This window comes from Lissotriton helveticus, chromosome 11 (assembly GCF_964261635.1).
Source record: "Lissotriton helveticus chromosome 11, aLisHel1.1, whole genome shotgun sequence".
Classification (NCBI taxonomy): domain Eukaryota; kingdom Metazoa; phylum Chordata; class Amphibia; order Caudata; family Salamandridae; genus Lissotriton; species Lissotriton helveticus.
Window position 1 is genome coordinate 1,085,861,573 of NC_136072.1, and position 26,255 is coordinate 1,085,887,827.

The 26,255-nt window shown below is 46.4% G+C and overlaps 1 protein-coding gene across 1 annotated transcript in view; it reads left to right on the forward strand.

The window, feature by feature from the left end:
* Nucleotides 1-2,364: 2,364 nt before the first annotated feature.
* RNF10 (ring finger protein 10) overlaps nt 2,365-26,255 on the forward strand; it is a 551,920-nt gene continuing 528,029 nt past the window's right edge. Inside the window, exon 1 of the mRNA XM_078667693.1 lies at nt 2,365-3,347. Within this exon, the coding sequence (XP_078523819.1) occupies nt 3,239-3,347 (109 nt within the window). The 5' untranslated portion in view covers nt 2,365-3,238. The remainder of the gene's footprint in view (nt 3,348-26,255) is intronic.

Consider the following 26,255-nt stretch of genomic DNA (forward strand, 5'->3'; position numbering starts at 1 on the left):
GTTGGTTGATGGTGATTTCAGGGACACTCAGCGGGGTTATAATTGATTGTGCTGTAAGTGGTTACTCTTTTTCGTAGTCCTTTCTATCATTGCTATCAGATGATTATTGCATGCGGTGGTGGGAAGGGGCCGGATGGCCGGTTCAATGGCCCTTCTCCAATAATTTTCCTCTCCTTTTTCCTTCTTCTTCTCTATATTTCGGGTTTCTAATTAGGGCGACAGGCACGCTGCTGGGGAGGGGGGGGGGTAGGCCGTAACCTTCTGCAGAGGTGCAGGGTGGGGGGTAGGGGGATGGGATTGTTATTTTGTCCTTTCTTTGTCTTTATGGCCCTTTGTCCTTTTCTTTTCGATGTCGTCGTCTTCTATGTTTCCTATAGTGTGTTTTGCTTTGTGGGTTGGGGCATAGCTTGCAACGAACTGTATGTGTTTTTATAACTATCCTGATTCAAATGCCCTACCCCCATTACTTCGAATGCATGTGCACTGCTGGCGGGTTTTCTGCTTCTTGATTACTATTGTAGGAGCGTGTATGATTGTACGGCATTGATTTAATCTTATTTTCCTTTATTGTAAAATGAACCTTCTTGGATCCTTATTTTCACATCGTGCATTTCCTCTTATGTTATATCCTGTATGCTCATCAGACCTTGATTTCCGTGCCGCTGTATTTTTCTTTGATGAGTGGCTCTCTTTTCGATTTGAATAGCGGCCGGCCGGAGTGGTTGTAGGCCCATGGTTGTATTTCTTTGCTGACACAATAAAGGTTCTTTCAAAAAAAAAAAAAAAAAGATTGCGAATAGTCTCTCGTCTCCACTGGTGGTTGGTCAAGGCGTCCCTCAAGGTTCTATCCTTCACCCACTCTGTTTAATCTCTTTCTGGAACCATTAGGGAACCTCCTAGGCAAATCTGGAATCCTCTACCATCTCTATGCGGATGACACCCAAATCTACCTCAAGGTGTCTTCCTCACAAGATCTCTCACTACTCAACTCTACTCTCAACTCTATTCACAACTGGATGTTAGTTCACCAACTCATTCTCAATCCCTCCAAAACTGAATTCCTCCTCCTATCTACCTCTCTCTCCCCACCTCCTGTTGAATCCTGGATGGATCAGCGGAATTTACTCAACAGTAAACCCATCATTGTCGACTGCTCTAAATCCCTAGGTGTCATACTTGACAAAAGACTCAACCTAATCTCACACATTATATCCATTGCCAAGAAGGAACGTCATCAGCTGCGCCTTCTGTGGGGGATTCGTCAGTTCTTCCTGGAGAAAGACCTAAAATCCTTGGTCCAATCGCTAGTTTTCTCTAGACTGGATTATTGTAATTCTCTTCTGACTGGCCTTCCCAAATCTCACCTCTCCCCCCTCAAATCCGTCCTCCATTCAGCAGCTCGCTTTATTTCAGGGTCCAAACGAAGTGACCACATCAATCCTATCCTGTCTCCAGTCCAATGGCTTCCCATCGAGGCTAGAGCTATTAACAAAACGGCTTGCATCACCCACAAAGCCTTGCACTCTTCCTCCCCTCACTATCTGGCGAATAAACAGAAATTGTCTGGAGGCTTAAGACCTTCTCGGAATGCGGAAAAGTTTCTGCTCGTGCCCCCCTCCGTTCAAAAGGGAAAAATTGATGGCTTATTCGTTCTCAGGTAATGCAGTGAGAATCTGGAACTCGCTACCTCCATTGCTCCGTGCCACCACCTCCATCCGGATCTTCAAAGCGGACCTCAAATCTCTATTCCAAAGACACTTTCAGAACTAATTCCTTCATTCTCAGACCCCGCCAGAAAGTTTGTGAGTCTTTGTAAATTTGTAATATTTATTTTATTTATTTATTTATTTTTGTACATTCCTTGCTTGCTGTGTTTGATGTGTTTGATATTGTGTTCTTGCCTTCTATGTTTTTCTATAACTCCTCTTGCCTGCTGTGTTTTATTATGTGTCCTGCTATTTTTGTACGTTCTATTTTGTAACATTTCTCTCATGTACGTAACTGGTTCCAATGTACAGCGCTCTGACACCCTCGGGTAAATTCCGCGCTGTATAAAAATGCATAAATAAATAAATAAATTATGTGATCGGTAGATTTATTTATCATGTGTTTCTTCTTTTTTTCTCGATGTTAACTAGGGGAGATTGTTTAATAATGGTAAAAGGAAGAAACGTAGAAATAACTGCTATTCAATAAAGTGAAGAAAGTTGATGCATGCGCATCACCTGTATATCCTAAATAGAGAGGTGAAACTTTCCTTGTTGACATTCACAGTCTCGCATGTGATTACCCTGTTTCTATTTCCATGCCCTTCTGAGCAGACATGACGTCCCTCGCCGATCACAACAATCGCCTAACTGGACCACAACCCCCAGAATGCTATCGGTCAGTAAGAAGTTATATAAAGCCCGTCATCCGGGCCTCTCGCTGGTGCTCTGGCGACTTGTCGCCATTACTGTAGCGAGCGGCCTTCGAGGTCCGCCTCAAGCGCATGATCCCGGCCTGCGCCGTCCCTCAGTGCCTTCCACCGCCCCTCGGAGCGGGATACCTGTCCGGTATCCCTAGCTGTGTCCCTCAGCGCGCCTCTCAGGCGAGCCCGCACTGACAGCGCAGTCAGGCCCGTCAGGCCTCCTCTACCGTACACCGCGCCAGGCCTGGCCGACTGACACCCGGGTTCTGCACTGCCTTTCACCGGACGACAGTCCAAGACACCCACCGGCTACAGGCCGATCACTAACCGGCACCTTCAACGGACCGAGGAACTGTGCTTTAACCTATCTCCTGCTCTACCCTCCGTTTATTTTCTCCACCCGTCCTGAGACTTGTCTGCGCCTACAGAGCCTCCTGACTCCCGCAAAGTCCTTCGAAGCCCCTAAGGGCCCGTCTCCACTGCCTTCGGCAGCCTCCCTTGGCACCTCGCCTCCTCTCCTGGCCTGAGCGGCCTCTGCCCCCCTGTGTCGGCCTCACCTGTCACCGGCGCACACCTCATAAGGGGCCCTCTCGGACCCTGCGTCCGTCCCACGGGCCGGCGGCCCTCACCCGGGCTACAAGCCCACCACCTCGGCTCCTTTCTCCCGAGTGCCTGCTCGGACCCTTTTCTCTTGTTTGGCTTCGGCAGCCCCCGAGGATGTCTCCATGATGCCTGAGGTGTGGTCCCCCCCGCAGTGCCCGAACGCCATGAGCCTCGGTGTCCTCCAGCACCTCCCGTGTTCCGCTCCCCCCTCCGGCGCCCCCGTCCATGCCGCTGAGCCCAGCCGGCGCAGCCGACATGGACAGCAGCACCATCAGCAAAGCCCAGCCCAGGGCCGGCTCGACCGGGCCCGCGGGGGAAACTAAACCCAAGAGCGGTAAGTATTTACTTGGGCGTGTGTGTGTGGCTGGGTTGGATGCTGGAGAATTCCTCTGGGCTGTGGGATTAGTGCATAAACATTGACGTGGGACACTCGCAGGACCTGGGTACTGGTGGGTGTGTTTGGACCTGGATACTGGTGGGTGTGTTTGGATCGCAGATAATATGGGTTGTGGGTCAGTGGATCACAGATAATAGGTCTGTGGGTCGCAGATAATAGGGGGTGTGGACTGCAGAGTATAGGGTCTGAAGCCCCGCAGTGGTCGGGTTTAGTTTAGGCTGCTGAACGCTATCAAGAAGGGTACATGAGGCGTGTAGGGTTTGGGATGCACAGTAACTTTTTAGCTACAAGTTATACATACAATTATCTGAGCACTGATCATACCAAACACCCTGAAACAAAAATGTCTGCTGAAGTTGTAAACTTTTTTTTGGATAAGGTTCACCCGCTTCCCTGTATTTAAGGCGTGGGAGTATGGGGGCGCTTGCCTTTCAACTTCTCGATTATTTAAGACAGCTGTTGTTCCTTGAGCATTTGTTTTCATTTAACTTGAAAATGAAAATGTATATTTTTAGGCCATTTGGACGATACTATGGAAGTGTTGTGGGAAATCCAATTTTGCATATATATTGACAATTTCATTTTTAAAATACGATTTGATGAGATATTATGAAGTTATTGCTGTTTTAGCAGTTAAATGCATTATTGTATGTTTTTGTTAAATCGAAAATAAACATTTTAAAATAAAAATAATTTGCAGTATTCCGGCATATCTGATATTGACTTTACTTTACACCCATCTCTACTCACCAATTGCCAACACCAGTTGAGCACACAACCTTCACACTTACATTCCACAGCATTATCCTCTCATACACTTTAACACACGGCAGTTGAATTTAACATGTTTCATTCAATTTGAAACCAGCATTTGCAATGTAATAGGTCTCGCATTTACGCGAGTTTGAGCTATTGGCATTGTAAATGACGGTGACTTTTATTTACATCCTGTTTTTTAAAACATAAATAAGACAGCCATTTACAATCCCAATATCTTAAACTAAAGATTAGACTTTGACCCTTCTATGACGTTTACCGATCACTTCAGAGATCAGTCCTCACTGCACTTTTAATCACATGAAATAATTTACAAAGCGTCTGTAAACCAAAACGCCAGTACTCCCCTTTAGAAGTAAAACTTAAACTATGAACACAGGAAAGTGTCACACCCACCTTCTAGTTCTTTCAGTGTCCTATGACTTAAACACACTATTTAAAATGCTCTGCAGTGTTGATACACAATACCGAGTAAACCATCGTGTTTATTGCATACAAGCTCATGCATGAGTCTAAACAATTAAGTGTGGAACAACGCACTTGTATAGTAGAGCTGCTCTTTTCACTGCCACCCAACTGAATACAAAGAAACCATGTACCGTTAAACTGAAACAAACTGTATAGTAGTAGCGTTGGAACTTAATTGACGCCGCAATGCCCTCCTTTACCATAGTAAAATTCCGCATTAATGGATTCTCAGCCGGGACACTTTTAGTATTCCTCAAAGTCCTAAACGTAACTGCTCGTAGTCCTATGCTTTAGCTAGGCCTTTCTTAATTACCAAGGACAGTTGTCCTTCACAGGGAGCACCTAAGGACATATAGGCATTCACCAGTCCCACCACAGCACACTCGTCTCAGCAGGTGCTGGCTGCAGTGCATTCTCGGCTTCAGCTATCCACTGCCAGCATCGGCCTGGCACATAACCTCAAACTCCACAGCATCACGTTTTACACTGACAGCTGTTGAACACCCCCTAAACCTACGACGTAAACACTGTAACATGATCCCATCTGTCACTAAACCGTACACACCAGGAGGACCAGCCCAGGCATAACCTGAAGGGGAGTGCGTGGGGCCAATTCGTTTTGGGAGTTAATAGTGGTTCTTCGGGGTTTAAGCGCTTTTGTGGAGGTCAGTGGGGGGCTTAAGGATACTTTTTTGTACTTGTTCCTTAGGTACAAAATTTTCGGGTTGTTATGGTGTCGAAAGTGCCAAGGGTCTGCTTGTGACAAACAGCTGTTTTCTAGTAACCGTAGCAGGTCGTAGGACTGCTGTTGGGGCTGGATCTCTGTGAGACTTCTGTTTGGCTGTGTTGATTGGATGTCCTGGGACTGCTGTTGGGGCTGAATATCTGAAACTACTGTTGGGCTGTGGTAGTAGCAGGATTATATTTTGAGAGCTTTAGGATCATGGTAAAAGACGGGCATTGAAGGTGTATTAACTGCCCTGAATATACTCCTACTAATATGCTAGAATGGCCACTACGTATACAGTAATACAGAGCTGCACACTAGTACAGTAGGTGGCAAAAGCTTGGGCAATGAGACCTTTACCGTCTAATGCATTGCAATTATTCTTTGGCATATCTTCGACCCACACTGGCTGATGGGTAGCTACTCTTTTCAGTTGAAGATGGGTGCGGTCTTAATGTTTGTGCGTAAAAGGCTATCAGACTTTACCATGCACAGTACATTCTTTTTTTTGGAAACATTTTTGTTTTATCACTAGGAAAGACATAGAACAGGCATGTCATCCAGCAATAATCCCGCGTCCCCAACCCCCCATCCCCTCCACTTCCGTCAAGATGTAAAGTCCCAGTATCATAATTCAAATGTTCTTCCATAGCAATTCACCCCGTAATTACCACCCGCCTTCTTGATTTCGCCTAGCTTTCCCCCCCCCTTACAAGCCACCTTGTGTACGCTTCGGCCTCTTCAGAGACCTCCATCTAAACCATGATAATGTCTCCATTTGCTCCATACTTTACGGAATTTCTATGGACAACCTTTCGCTTTGTATGTGACCCTTTCTGCCGACATGTAGATGTCCAGGCCCCTCCTCCATTCCCCAAGCTGGGGTGTGTCAGGCGCCCCCATTTCCTGGCTATGTCTCTCTTAGCCACTACTAAGGCCAATACTAGGAAGGTTAACAGTGGGCGGGGCAAATCAATGTCATTGGTCATTCCCAACAGGATGAGCTTCGAGTCCAACGGTACGCTTATCTCCAAGACCTCACTCAATTCTGCGATGATCGCACCCCAGTAAGCCTGAATATTTGGGCATGACCATATTATGTGTAGGAAACTCCCGCTCATGTCCGCAGCGCAGGCAGCTGGGGTCTGACACCCTCCCCATTTTATAGAGCCTTACTCTATCATAATACGCTCTGTGTAGGATCTTGAACTGGATTAGGCGTGGGCGTGACTTGATTGCTACTTCTCTAGGGTGCATCAGTACCCCCCCCCCAATCCACCTCATCCATCCCCCCTACTTCTTGCTCCCACATGTGTCGGAGGCCCGCTAGTGTATTCGGTCTATTATTCATAATAGTCTTCTATGTCAAGGAGACTGCCTTTTCGGGAATCCTTTCCTGTAACAGTCGGCCCTCTAGTGGTGCGTATTCGGGAAGTGGCTCTCGCAGCGCCCCCTCCGCCCGCCAGGCATGTCTCAGTTGGATGTATTTAAAAAACTGAGAGCGGTGTAGCCCAAATTCAGTCTGTAGGTAGGTAAAGGGTTTCAATGCTCCATTTTTTTTTTTACATCGCCTAGGGTAGAGATGCCGATGGCGTCCCATTCCCTGGAAACCTCAACTTGCCAAGTTCTTTGAGCCAGGAGCACTCCCATAGCGGTGTTTGCTTCGTAGCTCTGCGAACCCAACCGGTGACATTCGTGGATCTTTTCCATGCCCCCAGCATAATTTTAGTGGCTGGCAACAGTCTGGCCTGACCCTTTCCACCATAGATGTGGTGGAGGCTTGAGTGTGTGCCCATGTGGTACTTTTCTAGGGCATACGTAGGGTGAGTGGCAGGTGTGTATCCAATCATTAATGGGGGCCAGGTGCTCCGCCCAGTAATAGGCTTCCAGGTCAGGGAGGGAGATCTCCCCGTCATATTGGTGTCTCTGCAGAGTCGTCAGTGCCACTCTGGGGTGCTTTCCCAGCCTTAGGTATGACAGGAGCTCCGCATGTACGTCCCAAAAAGTCTTCGGTGACACTGGGAAATATTCGTTTTTAAAGGCATAGAGGAATTTTGGGAGTGAGATCATTTTGAACATAGCTGCTCTACCAAGTATTGTCAGGGGGGTGACTGCCATCTACTAGCGTCGGATTTGAAGTCATGAATAACACTGGTAATGTTTTGTTCGTATGAGACGGCTCTGTGAGTAGTGACAAATATCCCCAGGTATTGAAATCCTTCTTCGGTCGTCTGTAGACTGTGCGGCAATTGGGGCCAGTCTTTACACCCTCGTGGATCATAGAGCGTCCATTTGTGCCAGTTAATCTGGTATCCTGACCTCGCGCCATACCTTGCCAATTCGTCAAACAGCGCCGGTATTGTGCTGCCCGGTTGCGTGACATAAAGCAGGACGTCATCGGCGTATAAGGACATTTTCTCATCCTGCATGTCGGCCTGTCCCATGCAGAACCCAGTGATCCTCTCGTTTTGTCTGACCGCGCAGGCCATCACCTCGATCGTCAGGGCAAACAGCAGGGGCGACAAGGGGCATCCTTGTCGGGTTCCTCACTGTATGGGAAAGGTCCTCGACAGCGCCCCATTGACCCTTACACGGGCACTAGGGCCCGCATGGAGCAGACTAATTTTACGTCTGTATTTGGGTCCAAAACCCATTTGTTCTAGTACTCCCTCCAAGAAGGGCCAATAGACTGCATCAAACGCCTTTTCTGCGTCCAGGGACAGGAACCAATGCGGCTCTGCTCTGCCTTCCACCACATGGAGCCAATTATGCGTCCTTCGTAAATTATATCTGGTTGCCCTTTCCGGAATGAACCCTGTCTGGTCCATATGGATCAAGCCTGGGATGACCCTTCTCATGCGGAGAGCCAGTATTGTGGCATAGATATTTGCTTCCACGTTCAGCAAGGAAATGGGACAGTAGGAAGCACAGTCCTCCGGCGGTTTCCCTGACTTGTGAATCGGGACAATCGTGGCCTGTCTGATATCCGGAGGGAATTGTCCCTCCTCCTCAGCATCTCGGAATAGGCCCTGCAGGTGTCGAGTCAGGAGGTCAGCCAATCTCTTAAAGAGCTCCGCGGGGAAACTATTAGGGCCCGCAGCCTTTCCTGCGCGGAGTTTGGTCAAAGCCACCCAAACTTCCTCCTCCGTGACGTCAGACTCCAGATCCGTACGGTCATTTTCCTTGAGCGCCGGGAGGGTGATGGACGCCATGTATTGCAGAGCCTCTGTTTTGGACCCTTAATCGCAGGCCTTGTATAGTTTCATAACAGTCGGCAAACGTGTCCGCTATCTTATCATCATTGCAGGCCCAAGCGGCAGGGCCCACCCGTATTCTGTCGACCCAGCAATTATCTCTTCCCTACTGAGCCAGGCCAGGAGTCTCCCTGATTTATCGCCCACATCATAGATGCGGTGAAGGGTAGCCAGTGCTTGCGTCTTGGCCTCCCCCGTAACCAGCTGTCTTTACTGGGCATGGCGTCGTTGTGTCCCTAAATCTTTCGTGAGTAGATGCTTGTTCTCCAGTTGTAGTATTTGTGTTTCTAGGGTCTGAATCTCTATCTGACTCTTTCGTCTAACCTCCGCCAGTCTACAGTGTGCCCTATCACGAAGCACTACTTTGAGTGTTTCCCACAAGACTACCCGTGAGTCCACGGATCCCACGTTTTCCGCCAGGAACACCTTTACATTGGCTCTGAGTCCCTTCATGATATCCGGATTTTGCAAATCCAAGGCCGAGAGTCGAAGGATCGCGGGGCCATCCCTCCTCCGCCTACCAATCTGTATCGCCAGGGACGAGTGGTCAGATATTCCTCGGGCATAATATTCCGCAGAATCCGACACTTGTAATGCCTATCGCGCCATGAAATAGTCTAGGCGGGAATAGACTTTGTGTGCTCCGGAGAACGCCTGTGCGTCCGGGTGCAACCAACGCCACACATCTAGAAGACCTAGTGTCTCCATGGATTTAGCTAGTGGGGTCATAGGTTGGGGTCTACCTCGTTCACCTGTCCGATCTGCAGCAGTACTCATTACGTCATTAAAGTCCCCCCCAAGAATTTGAATCGTGTCCTATGTATTGAGAATGATGTCTGACCCCCCCTTCATAGTGTCTATCTGTAATTTAGGTGGGGCATAGGCTGATATAAGTGTGTATTCCCTTCTTCTCCATGTCCCACGCACTCCCACATAGGTGCCCTGTCTGTCAGTCCATGCCTGCGTCACTTTCATTGGTGGATGTTTTTTTATTAGTATTGCAACCCCCCTGGAGCCCGAGGTAAACCCCGCATGTGCCAAAACTTTGTACTGCCCTCTGGCACCTTGCACCAGTCTAATCCACCCTCTGGTGTAGCCAGCGCTATATAACACATTAATTAAATTTGTTCCCATTTAGTACTTTCTCTTTGTCTACCTACCTAGCTCCTATCCCCTGAATCTCTCCTCTTGCTTGCTAGTCTGCCTAGCCCCCTGTCCTTTGTGCCCTTTGACTAAGCACTCCTTCTCCCCTTGTTGGGGAAAGATCCAATATTTATACTCTGGAGTCTCAGTGTACCCGCTGAGAGAGTCCACTGTGCCAAGGGAGCCACTCACAGCTGGGGTATGGTGTGGCACCCCTTGCCAAAGCACTCCCTCTCCCCTTTTTGGGGAAGGATCCAGAATGTAGGCCTTGGAGTCTGAGACCCCTCTGAGAGAGTCCACTGCGTAAAGGGAGCCTCCCGCAACTGAGATAGGGAAGTGATACCACTTCCCCTGGGATCACAGCTTACTGGACTTTGGACGTTGCTTTTGTCATATATATATACCGTGTTAAGTTAGCATGAGCTTATTAAATGTTTAAAAGCCATTTTTCCTTTTGCTGCTTCTGCACATGACACATAATTGTTATTTTAGCTTTCAACCTAGAAGAGCGTTGTGATTTACATGAGAATGTTATTGCTCTGATATCAGCTTTGCTTGGTAAAATGTCTGCACAGTGAGTGCTGAAGCCTTCAAGGATAACTCAACAGTGTTGTTGTGAGGTCTGATCTTCGCACCTTCCTAGACATAACATGAATGCAGCTGCTGCCAAAATCTGGCTTTACGCGATTTTTATATTGCTTGGCTTGGAGCACACGTTATACACTTGATGGTGCTTCGCATGCAGATAGCTGGTGGAAGATGATGTGATCCTCTGCCACTGAGATCTTGAGGTATGGGCCCGCCCTGCTAAAACCCAAAGAGACCTTCTTAGATTTAATATAATATACTAGATAGGGAGGGTGAGAATTAGGTGTTAACTCCTATTCATTACAGCATTTTAGCATGCTGTGACTTTTTGCTTTCTATGGACTAGTAACTATGCTGATAACTTTGTTTCTTATAATATGTTTGCTTGTATTATATAAGATACTGCGTTTGAGAACCCTGCATTAGTAAATAAATATTTCAAATATGCATGTGTCCTCTTTTACTCCACGTTCTGGTATGAAATGATTGTATAACGAAAGAGTGTTCATGTGTTCCACGTGACCTGAGGTATTGTAAGTTCATGTTCTGGTTTGTCTAAACATTGGGAGTTTGTTATTACCAATGAGGTACTGTAGCAAGCTCGGTAAGGGGATTTTGGGTACTGAGGGGAGTTTTGGGTCACCCTAATTCACTGAGGTTCCAAATCTCTATGCACAGTTCTGTAGGAGAACGGAATCCCTGCTACATGGCGCCCATACGTTGGTGGTCTTATATCATGACACTCGAGTAGTATATCATTCAATCCTTAACCCTTTAACTGTCGGTTCCGGATAACGGTGGTGTCGGAAAAAACCTACCTATTTTTGACATAGGTCTTTTCAAGCTTGAATCTTTCTAAACGGTTTCCTTGAATTACTACCCAGTTGTGCTACAAAGTTTACTTTGTTCTTTTCTGTTTGTGTCGTCATGGCCAATGCCGTGGACATTCCGCAGCATAGTCGCATTGCGGTGCGCAACCATTTGCTGAATTACAATGTCACAGTGGATGGCTTGGCCGTGATCATGGTGGTGAGTGCGGAAACAGCTTACCCTTATGAGATCTTTTATTCGTGGGTGACATTTCCGGCTGTGGACGCAACTTCTGGTGTGTTCCACACGTACACTTCCTCCCCTGTGCCGAATGAATATACTCCGTATCGGGCACAGGAAGTACCTATTGATACTTGGCAGCATCGCGTTTGGTTTGGTGGCGCCCTACCCCATACGTTATACGCCCCGAGGTTAGGTCCTTTGTCCATTCCAGGCGCAAATTGGCCTGTTTTGGCTGGATTTACCCCCTCATCCTCAACACGGCAATTGTACTCTAGCTGAAATTCGTAGACTACATGTAGTCTCGATTGCCGTAATTCGAGCTTTAGTGCAATACATAACCCGTAATCTTCCGGGTGGGCCCCCGGGGGGTGCAGCGCTTCCGGCCGGACAGGGCGCAATGAAGCTCAGTCCCGTAATGGTCAATGCTGTGATGGGCAGGCGCCCCCAGGATAAGGATGATTTTCCTTTCTGGCTTGCCGAGAAGTTTGACCAGCTGGAAGCTGTATTTCCTAACACGTCTCCTGGTGAGAAACACAGGATTCTTACAATTAGTTTGCCCAAAGACTTGGCCCCTGAAATCGGTGACTGTGAGACCTGGGGTAGAACATTCGCGGCGGTCTATGCGAGGTGTTACGGCACTCCGTCTATGACTGTCCTGCCTACGGTCCTTAAACGTGTTCAAGATGAGCATGGACCTGAGGCTGCGGTTGAATTGGGTATGCGCCTGTGTGGCACCTTTAATGTAGTTTGCGGTCTCATACTTGCTAATGTCAAGGGAGATGCAGTGAACTTTCAGGTAGCCAATGCTTTGGCTTTGCTTCCCGATGCCGGCAGTTGGCGAGAATTATTGTGGCGGCTTATAAAACCGTTGGTTGCAATAGTAGGGGGCTCAAACCTTTTTCTACTAAAGAGAAAACGCAACCCCAAGGGCAGAAGTCTGAAACAGACGTTCAGCCCAAGTCCAAAAAACAAAATTGGACTAAAAAACAAAAACAGGGAAAGCAACAACAGAAACAGGAGTCTCGTCCTGCGTCTCCATTGCCTGCGCAGACAGAACGTGTTTGACTTGCGCGATCACGCAAAGATTAAATCACCTGATCGATTTCAGGTTTCTGAACAACTCTCCTCGTTCCTTTCAGGAATCATCGGCCTCGGCGACCGGTGGTGGAGGAGTCGGAAGGGGTCGGGGTGGCCAGCAAGGACGTGACCAGCCCCGCCCGAAAGACGGTGCCGGAAAGCAGGACGGCGCCGGAAAGCAGGACGGCTCGACTTCAAAGAGACCCCAGTTTCAAAAGAAGAAAGTCGCCACTTTAACAGCTCACAGATATGCCACAGATAGTGAGAACGCGGCTTCGGGATCTGTCATGGGCTCTGACCTTGCTGGACAGCGCGGCGGAGATTACCATTGTGAGAGAGGCCCTGCGTCCACTACTGAAGGTGACATCGACTGACCGTTATCTTGTGATAGAAACAGCAGATACTAGAGTTGCTCCCCCTGATAGACTTTATGAAATTGTCCTGTTAATCAAAGGTGACATACAACGTACCATAAAAGGGGTGTTTTGGGAAAATCTTTAGTCTACGTATGACATTTTGCTTTCAGAGGCTGACTGGCCCCCACCTTTTGTTCTCGCAGCTCCGCGAGGGGAGGAGGTAATCCTCCCCAGTTTCGCGCACACCTTCTCGAAAGAGCATGCGCTGAATTTTGCTAAGGCTAAGGCTCTAGTGCCGGCTCTGTACCGTACACATTGTGGTTGGGATAAACTTTCCCCAAACCACGAGATTCCTTTACGGTCTCAGCCGCAGCCTCAACCTCAATATCCTATTCGACGTGAAGCCAAAACTTCCGTCGCGGCAATCCTTGAACAATTGGAATATCAAGGAGTGATTGAAACATGTCACCAATGAATAACCCTCTTTTTACTGTGACCAAGCCTGACGGTTCATATCGTTTGGTTTTGGATTACCGACATTTAAACTCGCGTCGCCGTACCTTTGTAGTACAGAATACTCACGGCTCTGCTTTGGTGGATAGTCTTGTGCGCAAGCGTTTTAAGACCACGCTTGACATTTCCAACGGTTTTTATGCCCATCGATTGAATGGTCTAAGTTCCCAATGGACCTCCTTTACTTGCGGCGGTGTGCAAAAAAATTTCGGCGTTTGCCTATGGGCTATAAGAATAGTCCTGGGATTTTTACTGCCCGCATAGTCTTTTAGAGAGATTTGATCCAGATGCAAGCTCGTATGTGGATGACATTTATCTCACAGACGACGAACTTTGGGAGCATCTGTGTCAAGTAAACTGCTTAATTTGTACCTTTGCGGACATGGGTTACAAAATCAACTTTGCTAAATCGCACATTGCAGAGTACACAGTGTTGTTCCTGGGCTACGAGCTCAACAATGAAGGTAGAGGTTTGGCTCCTCACTTCTGGAGAAATGCGCACAACTGCGCGCTCCGACGACACTGAAAAAATTAGTCTTTACTGGGTTTCTTAAATTTCGGAAGGACATACATTCCGGAATATGCCCAGCGTATCAAGCCTTTGTATGCTTTGATACAACCAACTTTTTCCAAATCATGCTGGCTGCCTGAGCACTCGGCCATTTTGCAATCCTTGCAGGCTGATCTGCTTGCTTCTAAATTTTTACTGAGTCGTGACAACCAAACCAACCTGGTGATAAGAATCATTCCTGGGACGGTGGGTTTCACGTACCTAACTTTTAATGAAGGTGACACAGTACCTATTGCTTACAAGTCACACTTGTACACTTCGGCTGAAATGCGGTTTTCCACTGTGGAGAAAGTTTTAACGGCTGTACAGATGGCGATTCTTAAGGAACGTGCTCTGTCACAGGGAAAACGCATGTTGGGTGTTACCCCCTGTCCTCATTTGGAGGCAGTTACAAAAGCCAGTGTACCAAATTCTAAAGCTTTGCACCCTCGGATTCAATGGGCTGCTTTCTTGACGTCCACGGATGTCACGTTTATTTTTGACGCCTCATTACGGTCGCAGGAGTACTTGCAGTATGAATTCGTTCATCCAGCTCCTTTATCAATGCGACCTTTGGAGGATTTCCATTGCATCATTTACACTGATGGGTCGGCGCAGGTTGCGCATGGCTCTAAACACGCCTACGTTTCCGCATGCGCCATTGTGGTCGGTGCCATGGTGAACGATGAGTTCAAGTCCAGGGTCGTGCACACGCGGACTCTAGGGGACTGCACCGCACAATTAGCAGAGCTTCGTGCTCTGATGCTTGCGTTAGAGTGCGCAGATCCTAGTGTGACGACTCTTATTGTGATTCCTATTACTGTGTCCAGTCTTACAATGAAAACTTGTTCTTTTGGGTTCAGAATGACTTTCGTGATTCCAAGGGCAGCACAATAAAACATAAAATGATCTGGGTTCGAGTGGCTGAGCTTAAAGAGCAGTTGCCACTTGTGTTTGTGATTCATACTCTCGGCCATCAGCGTGTTGGTGTTCACGCTGTGGGTAACTCGCTTGCTGATGAGGCGGCGAAATCGGCGGTATCTACATATTTAGTTGCAGCAGTTACACGGTCCAAAAGTAAGATTGATGGTGATATCTTGGCGGCAGTAGCTGCCACTGAGAAGGGAGGTAAATATCCTGCGGCGTTCCCTTCGAAGTACACATACCACTTAAATCCCGATAAGGTTCCTTATGTGAAAATTCCTGAAGTTGGGGAACGGTTGATTCCCAACTCGGACCGCAGGAATACACTGATCACAGCGGCTCAGGAAGGTGTTGCGTCTGTGCATGCGGGAGTCTCAGCCACTGTATCTCAGTTACAACGTTTCTGGTGGCGGGGACTGTACAAACAGACGCGTGAATATGTCCTTCAATGTGACATTTGCCAGCAGATTAAGCCTTCGACTGCTACGCGTCCGCCACACAGTTGTACATTTCTAATAAACCACTAGTTGCGTTTATTTGGATTACTGCGGTCCCTTTTCCTCTGATACTGCTTATAAGTACATCTTAGTAGCAGTTGATTCATGCACACGCTTTGTGTGGGTATGGCCCCATCGCAGCGCTGATTCAAGGACTGTCATAGGAGATTTGCGTGTCTTTGTAGGGATTTTTGCCTGTGGTACCTTCCATTCGGATCAGGGTCCGGCTTTCGCCTCTAAGGCGTATAAGGATGCCATAATTTCGATGGGGGTCCAAGTCAAGTTTTCGTCTCCCTACAGACCTGAGGGTAACCGTGTAGTGGAACGAATGAACCGTGACTTAAAGCAATCATTGACAGTTCGAGTTATAGGCACTGGCAGAAACTGGCTGGCCCACCTCAATGGCGTGAAGCGTGCTCTTAATAATCTCCCTAGAAGGTCTCTGGGTGGGCGGACCCCATACGAAATGCTCTTTGGTATCAAGATGTACGTCCCGGAACTTGACGGTCTAGACTGCGTGGCCCAAGCCACAACCTTTGACGTAGAAGATCATTGCAATGCTTTACAGGATCTACAAAAGACCAGAGACCGTCTTGCTAAGGAACATTTGCCCTCCACATCGGATGATGCGTTGCAGATCCCGGTAGTTGGCTGGCTACCTCAAGTTGGAGAACTGGTTCGAGAGATCGATAACAAGAAAGAATTTGGTCCTTCCTATCGAGCTCCGGTTCCTGTGCTTGGCGTGAAGGGCACAAGAACAGTCATTTTACCTCCTCTTCCAGGTCGTAAGGAAAACAGGTTTATTTCAATTGACAATGTCAAGATACACAGAGTGGCTGATCCTTCTTAGTATGACGCCGGCGGTCTCCTGTCCTTCGATGGTGAGAAATTCTGTTTTGGCCACTGCTTCTAATCCTGTGCCTGAGGTGGCCTTCGAGATGCCTGCTGTTTCAAGTACTTTACCTGGTGATAACGTTGATGAACTTGATTACACTTATCCAACTGACTTATCGATGCCTGATTTGCAAACCCGTTTGGCCACAGAATCCAGATTCTCTTTTGACACAGTTTCACATAATTCAAAAAAGCCCTCACGTTTTGCAATTTATGCCACTTTATTTGAAAAACATTTTTTGATCCCCCCCTTGGACATATATTTGGCTGGTACTTTTTTCAATGTACCTTTTTATGTCAATTGGTTTTGTTTTATTTTTTTCGTCTTGTCGATGGACACTATGTCGAGAGAACATGCATTCGGCATCTTAATGGAACATTGGCCCCTCTTTCCTCGTCGCATTCAGCACACAGACTGAAGAGAGACTTGACTTTTGTTAACATCACTGCTTGGCCTGTTCTTGATGGGATTGTGTGGGAGGCGGTTAAATTTCAAATCCATGGCCCTACTGAGGTTGTTAATGTCCCTAATGTACTCGGGGTAAACATGGGAGATGTGGTGAAACAAAACATACGTTCTGATGATTGGGATGTTCAGGCCGTATAAGCATTGTTTTCTGATTTGAAATATTATGCTGCCTTTGATGCTGAAGATTTATACTTAGATTCTGCTAATTATGGTGAATTATTTTGCTTCCAACATTTTGGCAACCATTATCTCCATAAAACAAGTTCCAGAAGGGGTACTGTAAATTATACACAGTGGGAACATTGCCCAGCTCCTTTACAAGGCAATTCGAGTACTTTTTTGAGAAAGTACACTTATTCTACCGACTTTAATCAGTCCAATCCCGAGTCTTTTTATTTTAAAATGACGCAGAAGTCCTTGTCCAAGGTTAGACTTACCGATACTAAATTGTTGTATTCGAAGTCCTTTCTTGACAAGTTGGCTGTAGAAGGCTACGAGCTATGGAAGGTAACGATTGACCTTAAATCAGTTTGGGGTTCTAAAAATTGGCAGGTACAAGGCACTGAGGCTTTGCACCGAGCATGTCTCATCCCGAATCATATGTTTTTGAATTCTAGCATTTCGCAAACATGCTTTGGATTGGCTACTTCTAAAAAAATTAAATACACCTACTGTCCCTGATTTAGAAGAATATTCTGGTTGGATTAATATTACACGGTTTCCCATTAGGGAATAGCAAGCTCTATTGCAAAATGCGTCCTTTAACATTTCCTGTTTGGATCCAAAAGGTTGGCTGATGTGGCACAGAAGTTCTGATTCATGCCAACGTCGTTTTCTGGGTTTAGCTGAGGGGTTTACACGAGTCAGACCTGATCCCCGTTTTGATACTGACCATTCTGTCACCACTTATTCAGTGGGCAAATTATGCCAGAATTGGCTGAAACATTCTATCTTGGCTGTGGTTAAACTGCATCTATTCAAGCTGACTGATGTAGATTTAAACGATTTCATAAAGGGCCCGGCTAGTGGTAGATCTAAAAGATGGATATATGCGATTTACGATGAAATCGGGAAAACGTCTCAAATTGAGGCTGCTACACGCCTTAGAGCTATTGATCAAGCTAATTTAGAAAAAGTGCTTGCAGTTGTGGATAATAGTATTAACATGCTTTCTTCCCGAATTTACACGTTAAATAATATTGTATCTTCTGTTGATATTGTGCAAGATTAAGTGTCTGTTATATCATGGTCAAAATCAATTGCGTTCCATTATGCAATTTGTGTGGACCCTGCAGACGCTTCAGGCTGGTAAGGTGCCTTGGAATTACATGAACGTGTCTTCTCTCTTTGCACCTTTTAATTTGGCTGACAAGCAGCGCTTGCTTTCAATGCGGGATGCATCCTTTTCCATGTTACACATTGAAAGATTAGAGTCTTTACAGTTCTCTGTGGCAGAAGCCACTGCTGCGACGTGGCTTATCCACAGGTTAATCACATTACCATTTGCTTTGTACAAATTTACAAATTGTATGCGATATATCGCGATAGGCAGATATGAACCGTTAGGTAGTTCATTTCTCCATGAGGCGTGGTCGCTTCCATTCACTTACAGATGTCTGAAGGACGGAAAGGAAGTTTATCTAAAAGGGGAGGAGTGCACAGAAACACAAGATCACTCATTAATATGTAGACACATTCAATTGCACGGTTCTTGTAACCAGGACCGGCCTAATTTAGCCTGTGTTTTAAAAGGTACTCCAGTTCCCGCAATCATCCCCACTTTCACATTACTGGCAAATGGCAGTTATTTACTTTTGAATAATGAAGACTGTTGTGGGTTAATTAGAGGTATCGCTTATGTGGTTACAGTATCGGAACATGTTGTGTGTTGCAAAAACGTTCTGTATCCTCCTACACATGGGAATTCAGATGTTTCCATCTGGCCGCGTATCCCTACCTTGACGGCAGAGTTCAATGGTATGACTAGAATAAGAGCCCTTTTGTCTCAAAAAGAAGTGGCCCGGAGTTCGGCACGTGAAACCTTCGTCCTTCACGTAGCTAACACCCGCACAGAGGTGCAAGTGCTATTGAATACTGACTTGCCATTGCATTGCAGCGAGCTGATTCATTCAATCTTTAATGCCTCCTCCACTTCTGGCCTCGCACACTTTTTTAAAATAGTTAGCAGTGGACTCGTGACTTCCTTTGAGAAGATATTTGGAGTAATTCCTGCTCTTTCATTCTATATTTTCGAGCCTATTTGGTGGTTTTCCTGTTTTGCTGGCGCTGGCTGCAGGCGTTCTGGTGATATTTTGTTTTATTAAAAATGGATGCCCATCCTGTGTTGCATGCCGCACAGCCCCACCTGGCACTGTTTTGCAACAGGATGCTTGAATACTATGGCACGTTGCCGCTTGCGGCCTTAAGCACAGCATATGGATTATCGTTTCGATTTTCCTATTTCACATGTGTCCAGCCTGTTTCATTGCCTGAGCTGCGATTTCGACTGGCCCCTTGATTTGTGTCTCTGCAAGACTGTGTCTCCTGACGTAGATTTTAATCCTCTGAGTCCCATAGTTACTCACGAGTTGGTTTGTTCTGGCGAAAGGATTATGGCCTTGGCAGCGATGCATGGACTAATGGGTCATTGGAACGTACTCGCAGCAGCGCAAGATTTCTTGGCACAGAGCTTTGAGAACCCGCCGAGTTGTCCTCTGATGATGCTAGAGAGTCCGGTGCTGGAGCAGCACGTATGCTCTTTCCCACTATTAAATTGGATGGCTGAACTGTTTTCAGATGATGACAGTGACTTCATGTTGGAGGCTGTTGCTGCCTATTTTGCATATTCAGTCCTGTCCTAAAGGACTTCTGATAATAACACGTTCTTAATTACGAAATTTTTTTGGGGACATGCGTACACATTTTTTACAACCCAGACCTATTGACTTGAGTAAAAGTGAGCCATGGATTGGCAAGTTGAGAACTTTTTTAATTTGACTTCTGTAATGGTTTTTCACTAGATTTTAAGTTTTAACCTAGCTCATCATTATTGAACTCTGCTTTCATGATTTGCCCCTAATCTGATCATATCTTACCTTATCTTGTCCGTGCTCGGATCATTGGGGGGGGGGGGGGGTGTCCTATAGTTACTGCTTACCTATATACCGTGTTAAATTAGCATGAGCTTATTAAATGTTTAAAAGCCATTTTTCCTTTTGCTGCTTCTGCACACGACACAATTGTTATTTTAGCTTTCAACCTAGAAGAGCGTTGTGATTTACATGAGAATAATATGTTATTGCTCTGATATCAGCTTTGCTTTGTAAAATATGTCTGCACAGTGAGTGCTGAAGCCTTCAAGGATAACTCGACAGTGTTGTTGTGAGGTCTGATCTTTGCACCTTCCTAGACATAACATGAATGCAGCTGCTGCCAAAATCTGGCTTTACGCGTGTTTTATATTGCTTGGCTTGAAGCACACGTTACACACTAGATGGTGCTTCGCATGCAGAGAGCTGGTGGAAGATGATGTGATCCTCTGCCACTGAGATCTTGAGGTATGGGCCCTCCCTGCTAAAACCCAAAGAGACCTTCTTAGATATAATATAATATACTAGATAGGGAGGGTGAGAATTAGGTGTTAACTCCTATTCATTACAGCATTTTAGCATGCTGTCACCTTTTGCTTTCTATGGACTAGTAACTATGCTGATAACTTTGTTTCTTATAATATGTTTGCTTGTATTATATAAGATACTGCGTTTGAGAACCCTGCATTAGTAAATAAATATTTCAAATATGCACGTGTCCTCTTTTTTTACTCCACGTTCTGGTTTGAAATGATTGTATAACGAAAGTGTTCATGTGTTCCACGTGACCTGAGGTATTTTAAGTTCATGTTCTGGTTTGTCTAAGCATTGGGAGTTTATGACCAATCAGACACTGTAGCTAGCTCGGTAAGGGGATTTTGGGTACTGAGGGGAGTTTTCGGTCACCCTAATTCACTGAGGTTCCAAATCTCTATGCACAGTTCTGCAGGAGAACGGAATCCCTGCTACACTTTGACTCGTCTACCGGTTTGTGTTCCCAGTCGCCCTTCCCCTCTTTCCATTCGGTGTCCTTCACCCTGCCCTCCTTTCCTGCCTTCATTACATGTGTACTTCCCCAGCTCCTTCCCCCTCCACTGAATCTTTCAACCTGCCAGCTATTCCCCTTATGTATTTGTAACTATGTTGCCATGCTCTAATAACTGTGTAACCTTTGAAACGATGTAACCTGTAACTGATCTGATGCTTATGTAAAGCGCTCTGATACCTCCGGGTCTAGCCAGTGCGATATCAAACTTTTAAAATAAAATAAATTGATGGTGGTTGTAAAGTCAACCTTATAGAAAGCTATCCTAGGGGTAGCAGTGACTAGCATTTTTCAGGCTAAGACTTCAGAGAGCGAATTAAGCGAGTTTTACCAATGATAATCCCTTGAGTACAAAATGAAAGCACACCACACAAGGTATATATCAAATATATATGTATTTATTCTAAACACAACCCCTCTGCACTCTTTATGAGGTCAGAGGTAAAAGTACAATGCAAGTTACTTAATTGGCTTACGATAACTTGCACAGTATACGTTTTGCCCAAGGGGCCTCACAAACCATATACTAAAATAGAGGTATAAGAACCATGTTAGAATTAGAAAGCAAAACAAAAGCCAATGCTGGGACTCCCTGTTCACCAACCACCATTCTTGGTGAACAGGGAGTCCCAGCATTGGCTTTTGTTTTGTTTGATGATATTGGTTGGACTCAGCCTTGCTGAGTAAGGAGTCAAGACCCTTTTTGATTCTTAGAATTAGAAAGCAGGCCTGGGGCCTGTGGAATCGCTGGGGCTACTCTAAACAACCAAAGGTTAGGATGTAGGCCCACGGGAGAGGCGTGCAAATTTACAATTTAAGGACACTTCTAAATGAACTACGATGGAACCCTTTTAGACTTAGACACTAGGAGGGCCAATACCCTAGAACCTACCAGAGTACTTGTGTTACCTAATCCATAAAAGCTGGGTGCATAGGTCTCTTTTGGTGTCTGGTTTCGTTGTCAATTTCAATGGAGATCTGCAAAGAAGTGCTTCAGGCGACCAGAGGAAAAGTGTCTGGGTGGATCCAAGGGTGGATCGAAGATCTGTAGAACCTGAAAGCAGAAGGGACAGAGTCTGGGTCACTTGCCAGTGACCAGGGCGGCAATGGAAAGATGCCACCAGATGTCGGGTGATTTCAGGTCAGGTGAAGTTTGTCTCTTCAGCCACGAGGACCAGGAGGCGTCGAAGACGACTGGGAGCTGGATTCGAGCTGTCCCACGAAGGATCTAGTTGACTGCGCTGTCAGTATCCGGATTGGACCCAACAAGCCGTGGCAAACTCAACCCACGCAGGAAGTAGAGATGGGCGTTGGTGCAGACCAGCAAAGTCTGTGGAACTTCTCCTTTGTAGGGAAGTTGGAGCAAGCCTGGAGCAACCAGGAAAGCAAGTTGGATTCAAAGGAAAGTCTTCGGGGGGGCTCACTAGCCAACGGACTAGGAACCGCGAAGACGCGTAGAGCTGAAATGCAAAAGTGGGGCCCACGGGACACTCGTGGAGTGGGGGCCTCTGAGCTTCGGTGCAAATGGTCCTTGGGGCTGGGGCTTCAAGCACCCCAATGCACAACTTCGAGAACTCGTGAAGTAGGTGCAGCTTGCAAAATGCAGGATGTCCAGGAGTTCCGGTCCCACGTCTCTTGTGTCCGCCACGGGTCTCAGCTTTGCTGTGAGCGAAGGTTGGGGTCAGTGATGTCTGGAAGTCTGTATCCTGTGTCGCAGATTCTTCGGGATCCGGCGGGAGCCTTGAAAAGACAGACCGGCAAAGTTGCTGTTGGTGCCTGTTTGAACAGGGGGGTCACTCCTTAAACACAAGGGAGACGTCTTCCGTCTTCCAGTCGAAATGGAATGTCGAAGGTCCAGGATTTGTTTCAGAGTTTCGTCCAGGGTAATTTAAAGTCCTAGGGACTGGGTTCCTACACTTATACGAAGTTTAGCGGCTGGACTACCTTTAAGGTCCATCCTATGGGTGGACCTGGGAAGGGGGTGTTAACACCCCTTTCCCTTTGTCCAGTTTCACGCCAGAGCTGGGGCTGAGTGCCCCAGTAACCGGTTTGAACTGGGAAATGCATGGAGCACCTAGTGTGCCCAAGGCAGTGTCTAGAAAGCATTAACTGAATACAGCCCTCCCTGCCCCAATACACTAAAGCCTGTCTGGGGAGGTGCCAGCACTTCCCGGAACAGGAAACCTATTGTCCAGGCCTCCCCTGCCAGAGTTCCGTCCAGCAGCAGGAGGGCAGACTCGTGACTGGCAGCAGCAGCATCCATTTTGTGATGCTGAGGCTCTGTTTAACTTTAACCGGGTAAACCAGTAACTACATGTCTTCTCCCTCTAGAAGGGTGGAATGCTACCCCCGCTGCCAGAGTTGGCGGGGGGAGGGTCGTATTCCAAAGTGTTTGACACCTTACACAACATGTTTTGAATTAGCCAAACCAAAGTTAGCATTAACCGCGAGGATTATAATGCACTTAAGAGTATATGGTATGGCTAGATCATAGAACAGCTATAAGGAGATGGTTCCGAAAGCTGCAGAGGGGCTCAGCTCATGCTAGGGCACCCTCTCGCATGAAACCAAGCACTCTACCTCCAGGATTGTCGAGGTCTGCCTTAGGAGTGGCTTATAGGTGTATATATGTCTATATAGGTATATAGATATAGGTATACTATATCTAAGTAAGGGGTGATTACACCACATTACCCAGGCTGTGTAAACAGACCTGTGGTGTCAGTTTGGAAGGCAAACAAGGGTTGGCACAATACATGCTGCAGTTCCTGGTAAGCCTAGGGTGCACCTATGCCCTGGGTACCTAGGGTACACTATACAGGGGCTCACAAGGGTGACCCAGTAACCAATCTGGTATGTACCTAAAGTACATAATATCAATTTAGAGAGAGAACAGCTGGGCTGTGGGTCTAATTAGCAGGTCCACAGCCACACTAAAGTCGAACAATCAGAGAATCACAGCAAAAAATGATGGTTACCATAGGAAGCAGACCCTGCTCTCCTACAGTTGAACATTGCGGCTGCTTCCTGCAGCATGGGCGGGCCAGTCCACGCCCCTCGGAGCCCGAAAGAGACTGGGCTGGGCCCCCTATACATGTTCCAGGGTGTATCGTCCGGTATAATCGGTAAGAAAAAGATGACCAAATCAGCTATGTAGGAGGTAACTATTACCGTGCTGCATAATTTCTTGGCCAAAGCTAAATCAGCTTGGATAACTAAAAGGAGGCTGTCTATGGGTGGTGGGGATTACCGACGTGGCATCATAACCTTGACTGTCGGACGTACCATCAACTTTGGTTGATCAGCCCCCTATTTCCGAGCCCACCCAGGCGGATCCTGCTGCTTTGGCCGCACCTGTGTCCTACAGTAGCCCAGCCCTCCTCCGTCGCAGCTGCAGTTACTGCTAAAAGGAAAAGAGGGCCGTCCAAAGCAACTTCACCAACTACTGTTAAGAAAGCAAGAAGTGGCCTACTCCCATCAGTTACGGCACCCACCCTTTCCTCTAAACAGGGTGATACCAAATTGACTCTGAACATTCAAGACATCGAAGCGCTCCTAAAACAATTATTAGATCCATTGATTTCTCGTCTGGATGCTATTGATCACACTCTTGCTGGTTAAACAGTTAAAGGATCGTTGACCCCTTTAGTGCCAAATACTGGGGGATGGGTTCTGGCACCACTGTCAGTTAATGTAATTGTTTCTGAAGATTCTATTACACATAATCATTGTGAGGGGAACCAAATCAACCGAATTGTGTCCTCACATGGGGAACATACCCCACACATAGGCTTCAAAAACTTGACCTTGCCCTAGTGCTGATAACACGCAGCAGGCAAATAGTACACTTATTCAATTCTTCCCACGGACGTCTACAATTTCTGGCCTGCAAAATGTCCAGCACACCAGTTCCAGTAAGAAGTAAACACTCATCCTTGAACCTTCCCTCGGCGGCTTGCCCCTTCGTAATCATTTTGGTCAATGTTACTATTCTTAGAGTTGACCAAACTGAAACAACTTTTCAATTGTTGAACAAAGCTTGCCATTGGCTGTCACAAGCTGCTAATATAGGCAAACCAATACAGCACCACCTGATCATGTCCAGAAGAATTTCATGGGTTGGGCCAGATCATAATTATTTGTAAATGATTGTATTGTCCTCAACTTTAACAACTGTTGACTGGTGAGAGATTTATTGAGTCAATTACCACCAGCCCCCACCCCAAATCCCAGATTTTTGCTGTTCCACTGGGTTTTTTCTACAAACCCCCTTCATGCCCCATAATACATAAAATCTGAGCTCCCAAGTAAATATTGACACTTCTTGTACCCGTTTGCCTACAGTAATATACTCCTAGCAAATGGATTTGGCCCCCTGGGGGGGGATTGGCTAGTTGTGACAGTCTGCGCTCCTACTCGCCACACTGTCGGAAATCACTTCAGTTGAGGACAGAGCCCCCATTACATATACAGGTGCGGGGCCCCAAATGAGTAATGATGGATCAGCCACCATGAGTCATAGCTTTCTTACCCTCCCTATGCCACAGCTTGAACACAGGGAGATTTCACTACTTTCCTGGAACATAGCAGGTCGTAGTAATAAACATGACGGGGGCATGGGAAAATGAATTGCGAAATTTTGGAATAATTTTCCTACAGGAAACCTAGGAACGAAACCCAATATTTATAAATGGTTATTGCTCATTTTCTACACAAGCTGTCCCCTCGATTACCGGTAGAGCAAGGGGGGGGGGGGGCTCTTTTTAACTCTTATTGTCAATACTATATCTTTTTACAAGGTTGATTTTATGAACACCTCTGCTTATTTTCATATTGTGGTTGAAATAGGCAAGATTTACTTATTATACATTTTTATAATAATTTTGTAAATTAAGCAGAAGTGGTTGACGATCTCACTCGTTCTATGGAGGATTTGATCTCTTACCGCCCAAAACCACTTTTTATTGTTTGGGCGGGTTATTTTAACACACATCTGTATGCACTCGGTTTCAAACATTTGTGGGGTAACTCATCTGAAAGGGAATATGCTTGTCCATTTTAACTACCACAAACAATCATAGTAACGCCCTGAACAGTCTATTGATGGCTTGGGGCCTGAAAATTGCTAATCAAATTTGTTTTAGCTCGGGGCAAATGTCCCCAACTTTCTATAGGTCAGGCGCACCACCTCGTGCATTTATTTTATCCTGTTTCCCCTGTCGCTGAGTACTTCTCCCAGTAAACTTGAGGTTGTGATGACCGAACATAGCGATCATGCGTTATTTTCCTCATTCAATTGGACACCCCATGAGAAAGGGGAAATTAAAGTTGTACCAGAACCTTCTCTAAGAAAAATGGTTATGCTTTAAAATGGGAGACTAAAGACCCCAGTGAAATACTACATAAAATAGTCTGTCTTAT